Source organism: Ahaetulla prasina, chromosome 4, assembly GCF_028640845.1.
Source record: "Ahaetulla prasina isolate Xishuangbanna chromosome 4, ASM2864084v1, whole genome shotgun sequence".
NCBI lineage: Eukaryota > Metazoa > Chordata > Lepidosauria > Squamata > Colubridae > Ahaetulla > Ahaetulla prasina.
In genome coordinates, this window is record NC_080542.1 from 138,293,190 (window position 1) to 138,316,144 (window position 22,955).

The 22,955-nt window shown below is 41.3% G+C and overlaps 1 protein-coding gene across 3 annotated transcripts in view; it reads left to right on the top strand.

Moving 5' to 3' along the window:
* LMBR1 (limb development membrane protein 1) overlaps positions 1 to 22,955 on the top strand; it is an 84,242-nt gene that overhangs the window by 22,906 nt on the left and 38,381 nt on the right. The window contains exons 2-4 of one of the 3 annotated variants that reach the window (XM_058184417.1): positions 3,108 to 3,180; positions 17,057 to 17,096; positions 22,479 to 22,618. In XM_058184417.1, coding sequence (XP_058040400.1) covers positions 3,108 to 3,180; positions 17,057 to 17,096; positions 22,479 to 22,618 — 253 coding nt within the window. Of the gene's footprint in view, positions 1 to 3,107; positions 3,181 to 17,056; positions 17,097 to 22,478; positions 22,619 to 22,682; positions 22,875 to 22,955 lie in introns of those variants that run through there. The other 2 variants (XM_058184416.1, XM_058184415.1) reach the window with 2 other exon arrangements.

Below are 22,955 nucleotides of genomic sequence, written 5' to 3' on the forward strand. Positions count from 1 at the left end.
CGTGTGAAAGCTAGAATATAGAGGATAACCCTTCTGGTAACTATTCCGTGGTTTTGAAACTGAAACTAATTCTCAGCCAGCATGGAAAGCATTAATGAAAAAAAACCCCACTTTTAAAATAATACCATTAAAAGTCCACATAAAAAAAGGAATGCATGTAAAATGGAAGAGCCCAGTAAAAAAATCATACTCAGAATTTAAACCATTGAAGTCTGTCTTTGTTGCTACCTGGTTGTACTGAGATGCGCCTATAACAGGTCATGCTTCCCGAATGCTTGTAGCTTCTTTACATGCGCTCCCATGTAACAACAACAACAATGACAACAACAACAACAACAACAACAGAGTTGGAAGGGACCTTGGAGATCTTCTAGTCCAACCTCCTGCCCAGGCAGGAAACCGTACACCGTTTCAGACAAATGGTTATCCAACATTTTCTTAAAAACTTCCAGTGTTGGAGCATTCACAACTTCTGGAGGCAAGTTGTTCCACAGATTAATTGTTCTAACTGTCAGGAAATTTCTCATTAGAACAAAGGAGAAGTTGCTTCTCTCTTTGATTAGTTTCCATCCACTGCTTCTTGTTCTACCCTCAGGTGCTTTGGAGAATAGTGTGACTCTCTCTTCTTTGTGGCAGCCCCTGAGATATTGGAACACTGTTATCATGTCTCCCCTAGTCCTTTTTTTCATTAAACTAGACATATCGAGTTGCTGCACATATGTTTAGCTTCCAGTCCCCTAATCATCTTTGTTGCTCTTCTCTGCACTCTTTATAGAGTCTCAACATCTTTGTAAAGTGCATTGCAGGAGTTTAAGAGTGAGATGATTAACATATCAGTGGTTAAACCAAGAATTGGTAGCATTGTCTCAAAACGTAAATTTGGATTATTCATAAGATTCTTTTGGTTTGATTGCCACCTGTCGTTGTTCAGACCTGTCCCTTCAAACTAAACACCTATCTGGAAGGGTGCTACCCCGTCCAAGGCTAAGCTGAAATTCCTTGGAATTTCACCTACAGCCACTCAAATTTCAGACCCTCCCCCACCAGCCTCTTAGCAATATGACAGCCTTTATAGCATCATTTACCAGTTTGAGGGTAAGTTGTTTAACTGAGTGTCATCAGCATTAGATGATACTAGAGTCTATGTTGATGAATGACTTTATGGAAATGTTGAGTGGCAAGAATCTTAGATTGCTCTTTCCACTATCAATATTGACTGGCACTGAATTATAAAAATATTAGAAGAAGCATTGCAACATCATGTCCCTTCTCCATGTTTGATGATACTGAATGCAGCTGAGAAATCAATAAGGACCAGTTTCAATACCTCTAACTGGCCCTTTCAGAGGTCATCCACAAGTGTGACCATTGGCATCTAAGTGGTGTAGGCTACTTAGCTAAATAAATAATATAATTTAAAATAATATAATTTACTATAATATAATTACTTATAATTTACTAAATAATTTACTAAGGCTGTATAAATATTATTCTTCTCTTCCTTACCAGCATCTAGTTTGCCATGTATTACTATAACCATGTTGCTTGTATCTTCCAATTTATATTGTTATTTATATTATATTTATATTGTTTATATTTGTTTCCTAGTACGATTTGCAAGCTTATTAGTAACCTTGACTATCACTAAGGGTTGTATCTTTATTCTTGACTAATGTATTTTATTCTCCTTATGTACCCTGAGAGTATATACACCTAAGACAAATTCCTTGTGTGTCCAATCACATTTGGTCAATAAAGAATTCTATTCTATTCTATTCTGCTCTACTCTACTCTACTCTGCTCTGCTCTGCTCTGCTCTGCTCTACTCTAAATAAAATATAAATGGCTTCCATTTTATTCTTTTGCTATCTAAGGTTTACAGATGTAAGATGTAAAAATGTGGATGACTACTAGGGTGACCAAAAAGTTATTGTTATTTGCATCTCTTTATTGCATTCTCTTTGATTTTGTAACAGACCTTGTAACCCTGCCAATGTTTATTTCTCTGTTCTTAAATAGAAATGTTGCTGTCAGCTAGGCTGGAAGCTTCTGTGCTGCCCGTGTCTCGTCTGGGAAAGTAGGAGGGGGGATTTAGTAGAGGGGTTGTCTTTAGATATAATAACATTCTTCCTGCTGGTCAAGGTCAGGCTGATCCTGCATCTGGAGGAGGAGTGGTCGGAGTGCTGTCTCGAGATGGGATGGTTGGCGATTGGAGCATGTGATCGACATGAGGAGTCAGGGGATGATTTTGGGGGTTTTGATTTACTGAGGGAAAACCAAGACTCTCAGATTCGGGTTTTCCGAGATGTGTTTATCTATCCTAGTAAATAGAACTTTGAAAGACGCTTGCTTCAGAGTTTTTACTTGGAGTTGGGTTTTTTTCTGGAAAAAAAAATTTCGTGTTTATTATATAGAAAAAATGTGAAGGAATACCTTTGATTGTGGCTTAAAAATTTCTAAGATGAAATGATACTTCACTTTTTCCTATGGTGAAATAATGCTAGACGTAGAGGTCATATTTGTACCTACATCCAAGTCCTTTCTGCAGAATGTTAAATCTGTCACTTTAATCAGGTAGACCGGACAGGAAACGCAACCAGATAAGCTAATTCTAGCTTTATTGTACAGGTAGTCCTCCAGTTACGACAGTTCATTAAGTGACTGATCAAAGTTACAATTATGATTACAAAAGTGATTTATGACCGTTTTTCATACTTAAGACCATTTCAGTATCCCAATGGCCATATGATCGAACTTCAGACTCTTGGCAATTGTCATATATTTATGATGGTTGCAGTGTCCTGGGGTAATGAGATCACTTTTTGCAACCTTCGCACAAGTAAATTCAACGGGTAAACCAGTTTCACTTAACAACCATGTTCCTAACTTAACAACTACAGTAGTTCATTTGACAACATCGCAAGAAAGGTAATGGAGTAACAAATGTCACTTAACAAATGTCTTGCTTAGCAACATAAATTCTGGGCTCAATTGTGGTCATAAGTCGAGGATTGCCTTTATTTTATAAAGGCATTTTTGTTTTAAAATTTGTTCCATTCTATTATTTTCAGAAATTGTTGCTTCAACTGTGAAACTTTCTCTTTCAGATCTGTTTTCTTTTATTTGCGATATTGTATATTGTTTCCTACTTCATTATCAGAAGATACAAGAGGAAAGCAGGTAACTGGTTTCATATTCATATATTTTCTATAATAAATTATAATAAGCTGGAAAGTTTTCTGTATAGGATGCATATCTATTTATGGAATAAGTATTTTACTATAATTGGATCTGTAACCAATTTGTTACCAAACAAATTGCATCATCATTTTCTTATCTTTTTCCAATTTGCATTTATTTCATTATGAGACCTTTCAGTTTATTAACTTTTTTTCCCCTAAAATATTTTTCCTAAAATATATTTGCTGGGAAACCACAATGGGGAATTGCTGTTGTATTTATATCCTGCTTGCATATATCCAAATAGAGTTAGAGGTGACCTGTTTTTCTTAAGTAATTCATTTGTATCTTTTTTCTTACATATTTCATTTATATATTTTAGTTTAAGTTATAACTTGAGACATGACTTAAGTGTCATTTATAAGTTATTACGACAGTTATCCCACCACCAGGAAGTCACTGTTCCTGAAACTTCCTATTAACTTACAAGTTCTTGTCTTATGGAGGAGAAATTCTGTATTCTTTTTTATACTTTTAACAGAAAAAATGGAAGCAAAAAAACTTTGCAGGAGTTACTTAATCTGTTCCAGTCTTTCCATTTTTCAGGCCTATACATGTAGTTTTCTACATACGGCAATAATGGAACCTACCCATCACGATTGTAGAATAGAATAGAATAGAATAGAATAGAATTTTTTATTGGCCAAGATTGGGCACACAAGGAATTGTCTTGGTGCATATGTTCTCAATGTACATGTATAATGTATATTGTAACAATGATAAATTGGTCATGATCAATTTTTTTTTTTTTTTTTTTTTTGTAAGCCGCCCTGAGTCTTCGGAGAAGGGCGGGGTATAAATGTAAACAAAAAAAAAATAATGATCAATTTTATGACTTTTTTGTAGTGTTTGTTAAACGAACCAATGGTTCACTCTGGGTGTGATTTTCCTGAAAACCAGAAGTGCTAGGTTTTGGCAAAATTATCATGGAACACAATCACGTGGCCAGGGGATGCTGCAAATGGCCCTAAATGTGGCCATATTGCCAAGAGCCCAAAATTAAGTCACATGACTGCAAAGGAGGCCCAACCATCAGAACTTTAAATCTAAGTTCCCTTTATGGGTTAGTTGTAACTTTCAAGGACTGCCTGTATTGGAAAATTGAACTAGGATAGCCATTGCCCATTTAAACTACAAAGCCTTTTGCATGTAAACATACCATTGACAAATTGTGTATAACTCTATTAGCACCTATTATAGCTGGGTGAAATCAAACAATCTATCTGTTCAGTTCAGTGTTCTAGGAGTCCTTGTTATCAGTCTTATGAGTAAAACAGGAAACTGACTCCATAGGAATACTAGAACTATACTTTATTGATATAGGCTATAGAAATAAAATCTTGTAAGTTTATCTGTGTTTTCTCTTCCCTTCTTGTTTCACCCAGTGAGTGTGAGTAGGTCAGTCTGAGTCTCTTTTTTACTTTCTTCTGCCCTAGATCAGGGGTGAAATGCTCCCGGTTCGGACCGGCTCACCCGATCTGGTAGTGATGGTGGCTGGTGGCTCGGAGAACCGGTAGCAAAAATCCCAGGCTCCGCCCCCTGCCCCTGCTGAGCCGCGCCATCATCAGAGGTTTTTATTTTTTTACTTTTAAAAGCATTTTTTCTTCAGCCGAAAACATGCCTTTAAAAGTTAAAAAAAAAGCCTTTGATGATCCTGCGCCTTAGCTGGGATTGTCAGAACCCTTTAAACTCTTTTTTTTTAACAACTTCGGCCAAAGAGGTTGTAAAAAAAAGGTTTTAAAAGGCTTCCCTGGCAATCCCAGCTGAGTTGCCTCATCACCAGAACCTTTAAAAAACATGTTCTCGGTCAGGTCTGGGAAAATCCTCTTGTATGCCCGAGGACCGAGTCTGCATAATTTCTTGTAAGCCCCGCCTCCAGCAGCCATTCCCCAGCTTTTCGACTCAGTCCCTGACAGGATCAGAAGTGTCGTCTAGTGCTTAGTTCCCTCTTCTCTTAAAACACCAAAATTTTTATTTTTACTTTTTTACTATCACCGCTTGATTCCAGCATGAAAGGCTTTTTAGCCTGAGCCCACTGACGGCCGGCTTTTTTCTCAGCTTTAATTAGCCAGTCCGGCATTTTTTACCTGGATTTTGCGATTCACGGGCTTGCCCTGAAGCGCAAGAAGAAGGCTCGCTGCCCATTGTCGCAGCGAGCAGGCTACAGCCTCGGCGCCTGGAGGCTTCCACGCCGTGAATTTGATTGTGCGACATTCAAGGGCTTGCCCTGAACCGCATCCAGAAGGCTCGCTGCTAATCATCGCAATGAGCAGGCTGCAGCCTCGGCGCCTGGAGGCTTCCATGCTGAAAAAATTTGATCGTGCCTGAAGCCTTTTCGGCTAGCAATCTCAGCAGACCTCGAGACTTCCTGATTGCAGGGCGCGAAGGATCACCTACAGAGAGAAGTGGCCCCTGCCTTGAATCGTGCTAATAGCCGTTTCGGCTAGCGATCGGCCTCTGATAAAAAAAAAATCAGGAGAAGAACATCATCATGGTCCCTGAGGAACTCTCTGCGCCCCTCACCGCCCTCCCAGCTTGATCACACTAAACGGAGGTCGTGAGTAATACCATTCGATCTTCCTTTAACCGCGTTGGAGGATTGTATCGGTTATTGGTTTTGGTGGGCTAGGGGCTAAAATGGCAGACGCCAGTCGCACTAAGAAGCCCAAGGGCTCCAAAAACAAGGAAAGAAGCTGCCATTTTAGCGATCCAGGGGAAGACTCCTCGGCAGCCATTATTCCCTCACCCTTACCTGAGCCCCCTCTGCAAGCCTCGACTTCCTCCAAGCCTCAATCCAGGGCAGAGGAGCGTCGCCATAAGGCGATTCAGAAAGTTATTGACAAGGCCGTAAAGAGGTCCAACATTCAGACCAGGTCTAGCCCCGAGGTCAGATCACCACAGGGGGTTTCAGCTTCTTCTGGGGAGCAACCCCACCAACCAGCCCCTCCCTCTGACTCACGAGCATGATCTCCAGATCGCTCCGGGGCTCTGACATTACCTCCCTTTCCTGAGTCAGCTCCTCTGTTTCAGTCTTTTCCTGCCCCGTCAGAGGCAACTACTTTATTCCAGACTTTACCTGTACATCAGCCCCTACCTGTACAGATGGAGGCAGGTCCCTTGTTCCAAACATTACCAGCCACGGAGCAACAGGTTTCTTCAGGTCATCTGCAGTCTAACCAGTTACCTGCCTTACCCGTAATGACTCAACCATCTCAGTATTCCTTACCACAACTATCACAACAACCACTCCTTCAATTACCAGAGTCCTTTGGATTCCTTATCTCGGAGGCCATTTGCCATGGGGTGGCCCAATGTCTTCAGCAAGGGTCATCCGCCATACAATCTGGGGCTCACTCACATAGGCACCCACCTCATGCTTCTGAGGCAAGGGGTGAGCAGTCAGGACAAGAATGTCGTGAGGATCAATCCCCCGACTCTGTCAGCCAGGAATCCCTCTCAGAAGAGGAGGACACCAGAGACTTGGCCCTGTCAGACGAGGAGGGCCTCGCCCCAGACCAGCCCTCGTTCGTTGGCCTATTTAACCCGCACCTTTTCAGATCCCTCCTTTTTAAGGCTCAAGCCTCTACTGGTCTGGGCGTCACCACACCCACTCAACCCTCAACCCAAAATACTCCCGATCCTTCTGGACACATGTTCGTAGAGCCCACCATTGTTTCAGAAACCATCCTGGCTCCAAAACTCTTTGTCGACGAGGTCCAGCACCAGTGGCAATCTCCGGGGTCGGGGTCTAATCCAAATGCCCAAGACAAAAGATTTTACAATGTGGCTGCTGACCTGGATAAGTACTTCAGATATCCTCAGTGGATGCTCCCGTGGTAGCCCTGACAACCTTCTCCCGTCTCACGGGCCCAGCTGATGAATCTCTACATCCGGAGGAAAAACGAGCCGATCGCACCATCGTCAAAGGTAATCTAGCCTCAGCATGGTCAGTCAGAGCCTCCATGGCGGCCTCGTTTTTCAACCGGGCCTCTGATATGGATCAAGCAGTTACAGAGTAGGATTCCTTCGATGGATGTCAGGTCACATCAGGACATAAACAAAATTGTGGCCGCATTGGAATTCTCGGCTGATGCCACTTTGAACGCGGCCAGGTTCTCGGCAAAAGCTATCGGCTCTGCAATGTCATCCCTCCGCGGTGTCATCCTTTGGCTAAGGAATTGGCAAGCCGATACCAGAAGTAAATGGCGTCTGGCAGCTTCCCCCTTCTCAGTGGACAACCTCTTTGGTTCCTCTCTCGATCCCATCGTAGTGGAAACCAAGGTCAAGCGAAAAATTCTTCCATCGCTCTCCAGGAGAGGGGAACACCGACATCAGCCGTATCCTCGCCCGCAGCCATTTCGCGGAACAGAATATGGAAGTTTTTCCTCTCGATCACAGCGTTACTTCTCACCCAGAGGGGTCCAGCCTCAGGAGGGACAGATCAGAGTGGGCTCTCGGTTCCCCAACAGAAAGCCCTTCCGGGGGGAGGGGCAGAGCGTTTAGACGCTCTAAGTGGGTCTGTGTCAGATCTCCCCATTGGTGCTCGCCTGTCCCATTTTTATGTGCGATGGGAAGACTCTACTTCCGATAACTAGGTCAGGAACACCATACAGTACGGTCTTGCTCTGGAATTTCGCTCCAGCCCTCCAACGACTTTCATATGCTGCCCTGTCTCACCCAATCCCACCACAAGAGCTCTGGTTTCGGAGGCCATTTGGCATTTGGTGTCTATAAGGGCTATTCAATCAGTGCCCTCAGATCAGCGAGGACACGGTTTTTATTCGCGTCTTTTCGTAGTACGCAAGTCGTCGGGGGGCTGGAGAGCTGGTCTCGATCTGAAGTCCCTTAATTGGCATATCACCTATCACAAAATCAAGATGTATTCCCTCCGTACTATTTTAGAGTGTGTGCGCCCAGGAGACTTCCTCTCGTCTATTGACTTGACGGAGGCCTACCTTCACATCCCCATTCTACCTGCCCACCAAAAATTCCTTCGTTTTTTTTGTTACCACGGACATCACTATCAATACTGGGCCTTGCCTTTTGGGCTATCATCGGCCCCCCGGGCCTTTACTAAGGTCTTATCGGTACTGCTCGCCCACATTCATACCATCCCGGTCAGGCTTCAAGCCTACCTTGATGATATATTGATCATGTCATCTTCATTATCATCAGCGGAACGATATGTACCCACCACTATCCAGATCCTACAAGATCATGGATTTTCTGTCAACTGGGATAAAAGTCACCTCGTCCCATCTACCCATATTGTACATCTGAGGGCGGAGATAGACACGGGGCGGTCGATGGTTTTCCTTTCAGAGGAAAGACGAGCCAGCCTCTGCAACTTAGCAACTCATTGTCAGTGGGAGGGACCTATTTCCTTGCTGCAATTATCACAACTCTTGGGGAAAATGGTCTCCACCTACGACATTGTACCCTGGTCTCGTCTCCACAGCAGACTCCTGCAGTGGTTCATGCTTCCACATCAGCGGAAACGCACCAGTTCCTCACTCAGGAAAGTTGTCCTTCCTATGGATGTTCGAACGTCATTGGGTTGCTGGACGTCCCTGGCATTTCCCAAGGGACCTTTTTCAGGGAAACCTCTCGGTTGACCATCACCACAGATGCAAGCCTCTTCGGCTGGGGGACGCACTTGGGGTCCCAGCTGGCTCAAGGTCAGTGGTCAAATCAGGAAGCCCGTCTCAACATCAATTTCCTGGAACTGCGGGCCATTTTCCTGGCTCTCCAGGCATTTTCAGCGCAAATAGCCAGTCAAGACATTTTGATACTAACGGACAACATCACGGTGAAAGCCCATATAAATTGGATGGGAGGAATGCATTCTCACTCCCTCCTTCAAGACGCCCTCCGTCTTGGCCATTGGGCGGAATCCCACCTCAGATCCCTGAAGGCCGCTCACATTTCAGGGGTAGCCAATTATATGGCGGACTCCCTCAGTCGGGGTACGATCGATCAAGCGGAATGGCTCTGACTCCATCCTTGTTCAACGACCTATCATCCCGTTTTGGCCGGCCTCTGGTGGACCTGTTTTCGTCGGACTCCAATCACCAGCTTCCCAGGTACTTCACTCGATTTCCATCCCGTGGCTCAAAGGCAGTGGATGCCCTATGCAGCAGATGGCCTCGGGGCCTGCTTTACGCCTTTCCCCCTCTTCCCCTGATTCCTAGGGTGATTCGCAAACTCCTGGAAGAGAAGGCCAAATTGATTCTAGTGGCCCCATATTGGCCAGGAGGCCCTGATTTGCGGATCTCCTCGCATTGTCGATACAGGATCCTTGGCGGATACCGGCGAGCAGAGTGGTCCTTTGTCAGGGGCCCCTTTGGCACCTGGATCCTCAATGGCTCCGCCTAGCCGTTTGGAGGTTGAGTGGCTCCTCCTAACACACACCAACGTTCCCTCCAAAATCATTCTAACTATTCAGGCGGCCCATCGCGACTCTACCTCTCGCATTTATCAAGCGACCTGGCGAACTTTTGTCTCCTGATGCGAGGCCCGTGGCCGGTCCGCCACTTCAGCCCCTGTCGTCCACATATTGGAATTCCTCCATGACGGGTTCGAGGCCAGTCTCTTCCCTAACACCCTGAGACGACAACTAGCGGCGATCTCGATTCTCACCTGCGGGTCCTCTCATTCCCTCTCCAGGGAACCCCTTCTACGTGACTTCCTCCGAGGAGCGACTAATCTGAGCCCCCCTGTGGTCCACTGTTTTCCATCGTGGAGTTTGCATAAGGTCTTGTCAGCTCTGACTTGAGCTCCATTCGAACCGTTGAGAGAAGCTCCACTCCGGTTCCTCTCTTTCAAAGTCTCTTTCCTGATTGCCATCACATCGGCTCGTAGCGTATCTGAGCTTTCGGCTCTATCTATTCGACGAGACTTGTGTGTGTTTCATAGGGAGAGGGTGATACTTCTCCTAGATCCCACCTTTCTCATCAAAGTTAATACCATTTTTCATCGCACTCAAGAGCTCATACTTCCGAACTTTTGTCTGAATCCACAGCGTCCGCAGGAATTTGTCTGGCACACCCTAGACGTACAGTGTGTTTTGAAGATTTATATACTCCGCACAGCGTCAATACGGAAGACAGAGTCTCTTTTCATTTCGTTCCAGCACGAATCGCTAGGAACGAAAGTCAGTAAGTCAGTCCTGTCCAGATGGATTAGAGCTACTATAGTCTCTGCCTATGAGAGACAGGCACTTCCAGTTCCTAGACATATTACGGCACACTCTACTAGGAGTGCCTTCACATCGGCCACTTGGGCTACTCAAGCAACTTTGGAGGAGATTTGTAGAGCGGCGACTTGGTCTAATCTGACAGCATTCATTCGCCATTACCGGCTGGACACATACACGTCTTCTGACGCTGCCTTCGGTAGACGGGTCCTCCAGGCAGTTCATGAGGATTTGGAGTAGGTAGTCGGCCTTCTCCCTCCCGTTAGGACATCGAGCTTTGGTATGTCCCAGACCTGACTGCCGTTTCCCCTGACATTGAGAATGGGTGTTGGCTTACTTGATACGCCCCTTCTAGGAGAGGGGGAAACGGCAGTCAGCCCCACCCTTTCCAGACGGCTGACTGGAGGGGTGTTGTGGGGGGGGGGAGAACATTAATTCTTTCTCATTTCAGGACGACAGTTCAGTCTGAATTTACATCCTCGCTGAAAAGCTGGGGAACGGCTGCTGGAGGCGGGGCTTACAAGAAATTATGCAGACTCGGTCCTCAGGCATACAAGAAGATTTTCCCAGACCTGACCGCCGTTTCCCCCTCTCCTAAAAGGGGCGTATCAGGTAAGTCAACGCCCATTTTTTACAAGCTCTTTGGCCGAAGAGGTTGTTAAAACAATCCTTTTAAGAGGTTCTGGTCTGCGATACAACTTCAGGCAACTTTAGCTGGGATCGTCAGAGGAGCCTTTTAAAATCTTTTTTCCTCTGGCGATCCCAGATGAGTTTCCTGATCATTATAGGCTTTTAAAATCATTTTTAACAACCTCTTACAATCGCCCACACCCACCCAATTGCCTGGTCCCCACTTATCTATAATTGCTGCTCCTTTCGGGCTTTGGCTGCTGCAATCAGTTGCATCAGCTAGCAACTGAATCTGCCTGCCTGCCTGCAATCCATCTCCTCGGTGAGCAACTCAATTTGCCTGCCTGGGTAAGTAAATGGGGAGGGGGCTTTAAAAATAGTTAACTGGGTTTTTTTTAAAGAGGTTTTTTTTTTGATAGCAATTTAAAGTTAAGGAAGTTTTAAATTTAGCTGCTTTTATCTAAAACAGGGGTCTCCAACCTTAGTAACTTTAAGGTTTGTGGACTTCAACTCCCAGAATTCCTCACCCAGGTTTGCTTTGCTTTGCTGGCTGAGGAACTCTGGGAGTTGAAGTCTGGGAGTTAAGTCCCCAAATCTTAAAATTACTAATGTTGGAGATCCCTGATCTAAAAAATATAAATAAAATAAAATAATAAAATAAAATATTTGTGCAGCTTTCTGAGATTTGGTGTGTTTCTGTAGTGTTTCACTCTAACTACACAAGCACACAAAATCTCACAAAGCTGTTTGTGGCATTTTGTGTGTGTGTGTGTGTGTGTCAGTTGTGTTGTGTGTGTAAAGTGTGAAAGTTGGTTTTTGAGCTTTTTGTGTCTGTGATGTTCCTGCTTATTGCAGGGGCCATTTTGGGTGAAGTGCAGCTGCTTTTACATTGTGTGTGAGTCAGTTGTGTTGTGTGTGTGTAAAGTGTGAAAGTTTTTTGGTATCTCTTATTGTTTTGTAAGGAACCCGGTGGCTCAGGGGCTAGGACATTGAGCTTGTCGATCGAAAGGTCGGCAGCTTAGCGGTTTGAATCCCTAGTCTGCCATGTAACGGGGTGAGCTCCCGTTACTTGTCCCAGCTTCTGCCAACCTAGCAGTTTCGAAAGCACGTAAAAATGCAAGTAGAAAAAATAGGGACCATCTTTGGTGGGAAGGTAACAGCCTTCCGTGTGCCTTTGGCGGTGACCATGGCCATATGACCACGGAGACGTCTTCGGACAGCGCTGGCTCTTCGGCTTTGAAACAGAGATGAGCACCGCCCCCTAGAGTCGGCAACGACTAGCACATATGTGCGAGGGGAACCTTTACCTTTACCTTTATTGTTTTGTATACTTCGTTTATTATTTTTATTAGTCATTGTTATTGGCCACGCCCACCCAGTCATCTGACCACCAAGCCATGCCCACCAATTAAGCCATGCCCACAGAACTGGTAGGGAAAATTTTTAGATTTCACCTCTGCCCTAGACTTAATGCATGCTTCTTCTGGACCTGTGGTCCCAATGTCTTGCTACAAGTATACCTTGTGCTTAAATTACCCAGTTTACCCTTAAAAAAACAACCCTTAATCTCCTAAAATTAAATTAGTTTTCTCCATTGAGTGAAAACTTTGGCTTGTCTGAGCCTCATTGAGGTTAAGAGGAATTGTTATGGGCCACATATAAAATCTGTAAGTTCATTGCACAGTCAGCTAGATGTGTAGACTGGATTTGGCATTTTATCCAGCTATTGCCGTGATGGCGAACCTATGGCACATGTGCCACAGGTGGCATGCGTAGCCATATCAGTGGGCATGCGAGCTCAACTCTGGTGCATATGCATGTGCCAACCAACTGATTTTCGGGCCTTTTGGGCCCATCAGAAGTAGGGGAACAGCCTCTCTTGGAGTCTCTGGAGGCTGGGGACAGCAAAAAACTCACTTCCTGTCCAACTGGAAGTTGGAAAACGGGCTGTTTTTGGCCTCCAGAGGGCCTCCTGGGAGGGGGGGAAGGCTGTTTTCGCCCTACCCAGACTCATAGAGAGGCTCTGCAGCCAGGTGAGAGAAAAACGGGCCTACTGGGGCATTGCGTGCCAGGAGCGGGGGGGGGGAGTGGGGGATTATGGGGGTGGGAGTGAGGCAACCCCCCCTTCCTGGCATGCAATGGCAAAAAGGTTCGCCATCACTGATCTATAGTGTCCTTCTCAATGAGCTGGGGTAGGCAGAGGTTGATGTTTTATGGCATTAGAGATATCATCACATGATGTAAGCTGTTCCAAATAAAGCTGCCTTTTACAGTTGACTGATGGTGAATTTGTCAATACTGATGGGGTTCAAGTGGTGCTCCAGTTGTATTTGAATTGCACCCCAAATGCCTATTATTGTTTCTACATTTGCTTTCAATTTCAATTTCTATTTGCAGGTTTTTGTATTTATCTTCTTCACTTTCTTCTCTTCTGCTCTGCTGTTTCCAGGAACTGCCACATCCACTATCCAGACTTTTTTATCTTTGTTATTGAGAAGTCTGGTATATTATGTGACAAATGCCTATATGTTTGAATTCTAAAGCCCCACAGTAATTTAGCTTCTTCGTTTTCTATTACTTTCTCTATTTATGGTCCCAGCAGTCCTTGCTTGCAGGCAAAATTGTATTTCTTTCAGCTCTTCCAGTGCATCATTGTTGCTGTTTTGTCATGTTGTTGTTTGTAGACAGTTTGTGCAATCTTCTTGCATCACATAACCAGATAGTCCCCAATTTCTTCAACTTCTTGGCAGAGGTGACACATGCTGTCTTTTGGTGTCTTCTCAATTATTGCTTTCTTTGTATTTGTTTCTAAGGGTTATTTTGTGCAACCAGAATTAGCCCCTCTGTCTTTTTCTGTAACTTTCCTCCACTTAGCCATTACCAAGTCTTGTTATTATCTGCTTTACCTGTTTTTTTTAAATACACTAGCCATGTAATTCTTCAGGGGTGTCAAACTCAACTTCATTGAGGGCCACATCAGGATTGTGTTTGGCCTTGATGGCGCGGGGTGTGTATGTATGGTCAGGGTGTGTGGCCAGCTTGATGTCACTTGTGTTGGGGTGCCTGTGGCAGCCCAAGCACTATGCCAGCAGAAATGGGCTCCCGAGCTCCGTTTCAGGCTGCAGTGGCCTCCTGCAACTCTCTGCCAGTGAAAATAGAGCTCGGGAGGGCCGCATGTGGCCCTCCCGAGCTCTGTTTTCGCTGGCAGAGGCACTGTGGATCGGTCCTTTGCTGTTTCTAGGGTGGCCCCATGGGCCAGATCTGTGTACCCTGCGGGCCAGATCTGCCCCCCGGGCCTTGTATTTGACACCCCTGTAATACTTTGTCTTCCCATGCCTCTTTCCTGTCCTTCATTTGGTCCTTCTTGTAGGCCATTTCCAGTATTCAATAAGCCTTCCTGGTCTACTAGCATCAGTGCATCTTTTCCACTGTCAAAATATTCTTCTAGTGCCCCTTTTTCTTCTTTAACCATCTGAATATACTTGCAACTTTCCATGCCCACCTATTTTCCTAAGAGTTTTTTAATGTTGCTCTGAGGATGCAGGCCATGATTCATTATCATTATTTTTCTACTTTTCCTATCTAGGGCTTTTAGTTCTACTTGAGTCCAGTCCACTAATCCAGCTGTGTATCTAATGACTGAAATTGCCCAAGTGTTAATTGCCTTGATGGTATTTCTTCCACTGAATTGGGTATTCTTCACTCTCTGGATGTATTTACCGTATATACTCGAATATAAGCCGATCCGAGTATAAGCTGAGGTCCCCAATTTTACCCCAAAAAACTGGGGTAAACTGGGGACTCGAGTATAAGCCGAGGGAGGGAAATGAGGCAGCTACCGGTCAGGGAAAGCCTCCCTCCCTCAGCCGAGAAGGCTGGCGGCTCCCCCGCCCCGCCCTCTCACTGCACCGGCAGGGCTTCCCCGCGCTAATGCAAAAGCCCGCCAAGTTTGCACCATCCGGTATAATGTGAAAAAAAGAAGAAAAAAAAAAAACTCGAGTATAAGCCGTATATACTCGAGTATAAGCCGAGGGGACGTTTTTCAGCACAAAAAACGTGCTGAAAAACTCGGCTTATACTCGAGTATATACGGTACTTCTAATCTTTTTCTTGATTTCAATTGCTTGATGTTGTCGGCTTAAAAGGTGTTTGTGGTGATCATTTCATCCAAACTCCTGATGTTATTTCCATCCTGATTCCTTCAGTTTTCACTTGTTTTTCCCCATTTCATGGCAGGCGTATCTCATTTTTCTGTCCAAATTCCATTCCAATATCTTGGCTGTATATATGGCATTGATTCTATTTCAGATGATGTTTTTCTATACAGCTTCGGATCATCCATGTAAAGGAGGTGGGATAGCCTGGCAGATGTTTTTGATGTTTGATGGTCATAGCCTGAGTTATTCAGTATTGTTAATAGGGGAACAATGTTCCTTTATTTTTTATATATTTTTATTACAATTTTGTGAAGGCACATTACTAGCTATCCATGGCTACGTGCTCTTTGATGCTATGTAGTATGAAAAGAACTATTCCAGCTTTCTGTCTGCATATCCCTTTAGCTGACTGCTTGAGAGTCCCTTGCAGGAATAATCTTGCTTTGGAGGTTAAAATATGCATAACAAAGACTCTTTTAGCTGGAAAGACTTTGCATCTGATAAACGAGCTGGGTTACCAAATTAATACTTCAGATAGCTTGATTTTATGGTTGTTTGCAATTGATTATGTTATAGATACAGTATTAATACTTTTTAAGGAATAAATTAGCTCTCTCTTTCTGGTCACTAAAGGTAAGTGTTTTTTTTTTATTCTATTGAATGACTAGTCTATGAAAGAAATTCAAGTTAATCAGGAAAGCATCCTAATCAATGATTTCTTCAGATCTGGACCCCATGACCAGTCCAGAAATCTTCCTTTTGAACCCTGTAGGAAAGTTAAATGATATAAAATAACAATGTCCCAAAACCAACTTATGGGACATAATTTTAGCGGATATCTTCTTTGATTTGTTAAATGAAGAGTTTGTGTTGTATGTTCCCTGGCCACTGTCTGTTCAAAAGAAAACCAAGATTTTTGTGTTATACTGCCATCTAGCTACCAAATTACTTCCAAGTGCTTTATTTATATTCATGAATAGTTGCGTGAATATCATGCCACTAGTAAAATAAGAATTCAAAATAGCTAATGTAATTTACAGCTACATTACATGAATAAATCAATGTATTTTAAAGAATTCAATATTAAATTCTGTTCATGAGTATCTAAATGTAATTATCCTTCTTCATTGTATTGGAGGCGTGCTTTATTTTCTAAGTATCATCACAGCATATATGTTTTCCTCCTCACCAGTATATAAGATTTACAAACCAGATGCAAGAATTTGAATAGTGACCATTGAACATTGAATCTTTCAAATTTATGGATTAAAATAAGTGAGACTAAATCAGGATGTATTTGAGCATTTTCTGTCTATTCTTTCAGTTGGATGTGAATTAAAACATGCATTGCCATTCTCAATTAGTGCATCTAATCTGCATTGAATTGCTGCTCTGTGGTGATGAACATTTCTAACTCCTGATAATAGTATCTTTTAATCTACTCTTCTGTATGAAAAGAGTATTATGCAATATTATATGATTGTCCAAGGACATCTAAGTAATTCTCAAGTACTTAAGGCTAAGCAGCTTGCAATTCCATTTCTAAGCCTTTTAGCAAAGAACATTTTAATGCAAACATTGGTGGAACATGTTAGTGAAGAGTGCAGAGTCTTTTGAAAGATAACAGTAACCCAACATCGCCCCCCCCCTTGCAATCTATCATGAATTTGAAATTTGTGAAAGAACAGCCAAATATTAGAATGAAAGATAAGTACATTTTAAATTTTGATTATGCTACATATTCTCTTTGCCAATTGTTATTAGACAAGAAGTAAAACACTTAACAATGGCCATGATACCAAATGTAATCTAAAATGTGCATTTTCTTTTTCAGATGAGCAAGAGGATGAAGATGCAATTGTCAATAGAATTTCGTATGTATATCTACTTTCTCAATAGATTTCAGAACTATGCAAATATAGCAACTCAAGAAAGAATTTCCCTATTTATGGCTCAATTCTCATATTGTTTGGAAAGCATTTCTAAATAAAGTATAACACTTTATTAGAGTGAAGAAACATCTGCCTTTATCTAGGATCAAACTCACAACCTCCTGATCGTGAGGCAAGAGCTCCATCTCTAGGCCACCACACCACTCTATTTTGTGTGAACAAAATAGGTATATGAGGAGCACATGTGAAGATAGCTTGTTCCCTCCAGATTTAGTTTTATTTAAGGCAAATTTTTTGAAAACAACGTGACTTAAGTACAAAAGTTTTAATGAGTGAGTTCTAAGTTTGATGCAGACTTGCCTTCTTAGAAAGTCAAAAGGCTTAGAATATGGAATGTACTTCTAAAATTATTATCCATTTATTGATTTTTATGTAAAAATATTTTATCTACCATTTTAGTGCTTATAGGTAGATGACAGTTCCAATGAAAATTAGGTAATAGTTAAAAGAAAAATAAATGCAACTATTAAAATAGGGTATAAAATAAACTGAAATAAATAAAAAAATATGTACAAAATAGTGAAAGTTCATCAGATGCCAGTCTTGTCTTTTGGAGACATATTCAGCGCTAAGTGAGAATTCACTTTGGTCTTTATTCTCTACGGTTGACTCTATATCCAAGGTTTGATGGATTTTTTTTTTTTTTTACAAATAGACTGTTGAACTTTGCAGGTAATACATAGATGATGATGTTTAGTTTTTAAATTTTTTTAAACTAAATTAGTAATGTGTTTTTTATAATATTAGTTATTTATTTTTAATATTTTTTTAAAAACCTAAGTTAAATTGCATTTTTGTACAAACTTTTTTTGGTTGATTGGATAAAGAATTATATTTCCTATTCTTTAGAAATAATGACTGGCATTAAGTTGCTATACCTGTCAAAATAACCCTCTGGGTTAAGACCTTAGGCCTGCAATTATTTCCCTGCTGCTTGCATGGTAATCCCTTCCATCAGAATGTGAGAAATGTGTACAAATGGCTATTTAGTTAAGTGTAATATGATCATGCATTATCCTGTTGGATTATTAATGGGCAACAAAAATTGCCTTTTGGAAGATTTGCTTGAACTGCAGTATGGTTATGGTTCTGATATGTATTTAAATTTGCCAGCTTTTATAAGCTAGCTATAGTAAAAACACTAATTTATATTGGTTTTATACCTTTCTGAAAATGTGAAACTTAGTTTGGTAATATACAGCATCAAAAATATAATATGAGATCCATAGTTTAAGCTTTTTTCCTGTTTTATAAAAATGAAAGTATTGGTTTAATTTCTTTATGGAAATTTTAGACGGTGAACAAGACGTTATAAGTCAAAACTATTCACAAGTTAGTGAAAATAGCTACTTCCTTCCTTGCCATTTCTGACAGCTGTTTGTCATGGTCATTACCTTTCATTACAAGTGCAAGTAGTTTTTCGGTAAAGCTGAATCTATGATACAATTTCCCTTTCTGAACAAGGTACATGTTTTCTTGCCTATTATGAAAACTAACTTTTTTCCCCTTTTTATGTGACGGATCATTCACATTTTATTATTATCCTAAACCCGAAACTTAAAACACATGTAGAAATTTGAAATTTGTCGATTTTTGACAAAGGAATATTTAATAACTGAGGTGTTTTTATTTTCTGGATTCCATTATTTCTTGATCTGAAACATCTATGAAATGTCTTGATTATCACTACTGTGTGAGTAAAGTAGGTGACCGATAAATTTAATAAATAAGTCAGTCAATCAATCAATCAATAATCATTCAATATTTATCATCTACTCCCTTTCAGGCAAGGATGTTATACAGAGTACAGAAAATGAGTAAGAGATAGTAAGCTAAAGAATTAAAGGTGTAAGAAAAGAAAAGAAGTATCTGCCCAAACTACTCAGTACATCCTCCATATCTTTCTGTTCTTTCGAACTGTCCTCCCTTCTACCACATCGACATACTCCTTCAGATATGGTCTTTTGTCCTTCAGACTTCCTTTCACCAGCTCTCTTCAACCATAACTTTCTCAGGCTTCCCCTTCCTCTTCACTCATTGATTCTTCTTTTATGCATTTGTTTTGCAATCTGATCCACATTCGTTCTCTCTATTTGACCACACCACTTCAATGTATTTCTTTCGCCCTGGCCCCTCATTTTTGTATTCAGCTCACATTCAGTCAGCACCTAATAATTTCAACCCTTTATCAACTTGTGTTAACACAGATTTAACTACTCAGTTCCCACTGCATTATTCAGCTGATTTTATGTTTCTCCTGAAAAACACAGTTCTCACTTCCATGTAGTAAAAAGGGGCAGGATATAGGTCCTATATACAACCATTTTTTCCAACAAACATTCATTCTTTGCAACCACCAATGCACTGTCCACTACTTATCTGCCAACCTTTGCATTATTTTAAACATCTGCCATCCTGTCTTTAATAAACATTCTACCAAGATACACTAACCTGTCTATTTGCTCTGGGTTTTGTCCTTAATAAACCCGCAGCAATCCTCAATTCCTTTGATACCCATCATAATAGTTTGATTTTTAGTGGAAAACGTACACCGAGCTTTCCAAATTTTGCTTATTGTTACCTTTTTCACCCTTTTGATCATAATTCTGTGAAACACACCACCCCAAGCGCACATGAAATCAACCCCTTTGTAATTTCTGCATTTGGTGTTGTGCCTTTCCCATTGAATAGGGAAATAGAACAGTATTCTTCATATTATCAGGCACAATATAGTATTTACATATATATTAAATGTAAACAATCATTCTATAAGCAAACCCCATTAACAGTTTCTGTATGTGACCTGAATTGCGTGTGTATGTGACCTGAATTGCGACCTTATTATTTTTTAACAATGACATCCAGTATTTTACTGAATGCTAACATGGCATTTAATTCAGTTCCATCCCATTAGATATCATCATTCCCATATAAATCTCTCAAATATTCCTTCAAACTTTCCCAACTTTAATTTCTTTAAATAAATAAACTGACAAGGGAGCCAGCTCTTTCCAGGTTACAGCAATGTAGTTCAAAGTTCCTTCCAAGGTGATCAAAGAAGTGGCCAAGTATCTATTGATTCAGGAAGGAAATCCAGAAAAAAATCTAGAATTTAAAACGACATAGGCTGTGATCTCTGTATGCTGCTGCACGCCATTTTCTGCCTATATATGACACCCTTCCTGGCTGTAAGAAAGACACATGCATTGTCTAACCATTATGAGCCTTTTGCTGAGTAAGTTCAAAGCTTGAATATTCCCATATTCACAAAGTGCTGTAATTTACATCTGGGCGTAGGATGAAGTATGATCTCAGGATTTGCCCACCCTTAACTATTAATGGCAGGAGATCCTTCATCTATACTAGACTAAAGATTACATTGTGGCTACAAATACTTTGCAACCTGCTAAATGTCAGTTATGATACCAGTGTCTTGCTCAGTATTAGTGACTGGACCCAAATGGAGCCCTCAGCCAGATATGGAATCCACTAGGCCAGTGATGTTTAACCTTTTCTGGACCAGGTGCTCAAAGCATGCATGCATGCGAATGCGCCCCACACATGTGCGCATGGCCCCATGATTGCATGGCCCCCCATGTGTGCCCCGCCCCCCTGAGCATGCGCGGCAGAGACCCAAAGACCAGCTAGCTGGCAGGAAGTGTGCACGCATGGTGGAACTGAGCTGGGGCGATGGCACGCGTGCCGACAGAGAGGGCCACACAGTGCCAGAGGTTTGCCATCCTGGCACTAGGCCAACAGGTAGAATAGAATCTATTACAGCCGGCATCTCCTCTACCTTTTCTGATCAATTATGGTTAAGCAATTTTCTGCAATTATGGTTGAAGCAGGTGCAATAGCTACTGCCTTCTATCTCAAAATACCAGTCTTTTGGCTTGATGACATTTTTTTTTGGAATTGGAAGCTAATCTATTACCTTTCTTACTCAGTATGAATATACATTTTCCAGAAGCCTTCCCCATATGCAGATTGAGGAACTCAATTTCAGTGGTAGTAGTGTTAGGCATTTTTCAGCTAACAAGAATAGATTTCTAAGAGCATGGATTCTCAGATATATGTTTATTGTAGAAAAGTCATTAAGCCATTACGAAAGAACTCTCTGGCAACTGCTGTGTATCAAAAGTTTGCAGTAAAAAAATCAGTGTTGAAAATATTCTCTTTTTCTCAAAAGATTTTCAAAATGAGCAAGTAGGAGAAATGCTCTCAGACTTCTTTGATCAAACAGCTTTTTGATACTTGTTAAGATCTTTTAATTCCTTAAATAATTGAATCCTTTTTCCTTCTCACACAGAAGCCTAAGCATCCTCACACATATGAAATGCGGTGCTTGTACAGATTCTCCTTAAAACATTTTTTGACTGAGCATAACTCTAGAAAATGCACTTGGATGTTTCCTCCCCTATATATAAAACAAACCATTACATGTTCATCTTATCAAACTCTTGGAGCAAAATCGGTAACTTCAAAACTACATACATTCAGTTCTTTGAGTTCCTGCAATTCTTCTGGTTGTCTTTCCAGAAGACAGTTATGATTCCAGAAAAATGTTAACAATATAAACATGATAAACTAGATAGATAGATAGATAGATAGATAGATAGATAGATAGATAGATAGATAGATAGATAGATAGATAGATAACAGATAAACAGATAAATAAAATAGATTAAAAATTATGCACATACCCACATATATTATATGACAGAGACAAACAGCACAGTCTAGTTCGGGTGTATACATATACATGGTGAGAAAAACGAATCTTGCAAATTTAGCAGAGGGAACAAAGCTGTTACAAAGTGATGAATAGATATCTGAAAAATATTAGCACCCATTTGCCTACAGAATAAGCTGCTGTGGTCCTGGACTTTTGAGATAATGTGTCTGCTTTTGGGAGGATTGATATGCCCAGTTCTGGTCTTCTCCAATAGAGGGAGTGCTTCCATTAACTCTGGACTGGTATTGCTTGCTTGAGCTGGCCTAGTATGTGGAGTAAATATTTTTTTAAGTACAGAATTTAATCCTGTAGGTGAAATATAGATGACTATATGGTGAACCAGAATAGAGAAATTTACTAGGCTATCAGCCTCATAGGATTTTATTTTTAACATAGGTTCAATTATATTTGCAGAAAAAATTCTTCAATTAATGCAAATTATGCAGCATTTATTCCACTTGAAGCATAGTAGCTTACTCATGCTTTTAAATAAAATATTTGCTTAAACTTCTGTTGGTTTTAAAAGTGCTCCATAGAGACTCAAAATACTGTCTCTTTCTATGTTTCAGGCTGTTCCTGAGCACCTTTACTCTTGCAGTTTCAGCAGGTGCCGTGCTCCTTTTACCTTTTTCAATAATCAGCAATGAGATTCTGCTTTCTTTTCCACAAAGTTACTATATCCAGTGGTTGAATGGTTCTCTAATTCATGGTTAGTATAATATCATGTAATATTACTGTTTGAATATGTAATATGTTATAACTTGTGATTGCTTTTAAAGGTAGCATACAGGTAGTTCTCAGTTTACAACCATCTAAAGTTACGGCGGCACTGAAAAAGTAGATCTACTACTGAAACAGCAGATCTACTCAGCTCCTTTTACCTTTTTCAATAATCAGCAATGAGATTCTGCTTTCTTTTCCACAAAGTTACTATATCCAGTGGTTGAATGGTTCTCTAATTCATGGTTAGTATAATATCATGTAATATTACTGTTTGAATATGTAATATGTTATAGCTTGTGATTGCTTTTAAAGGTAGCATACAG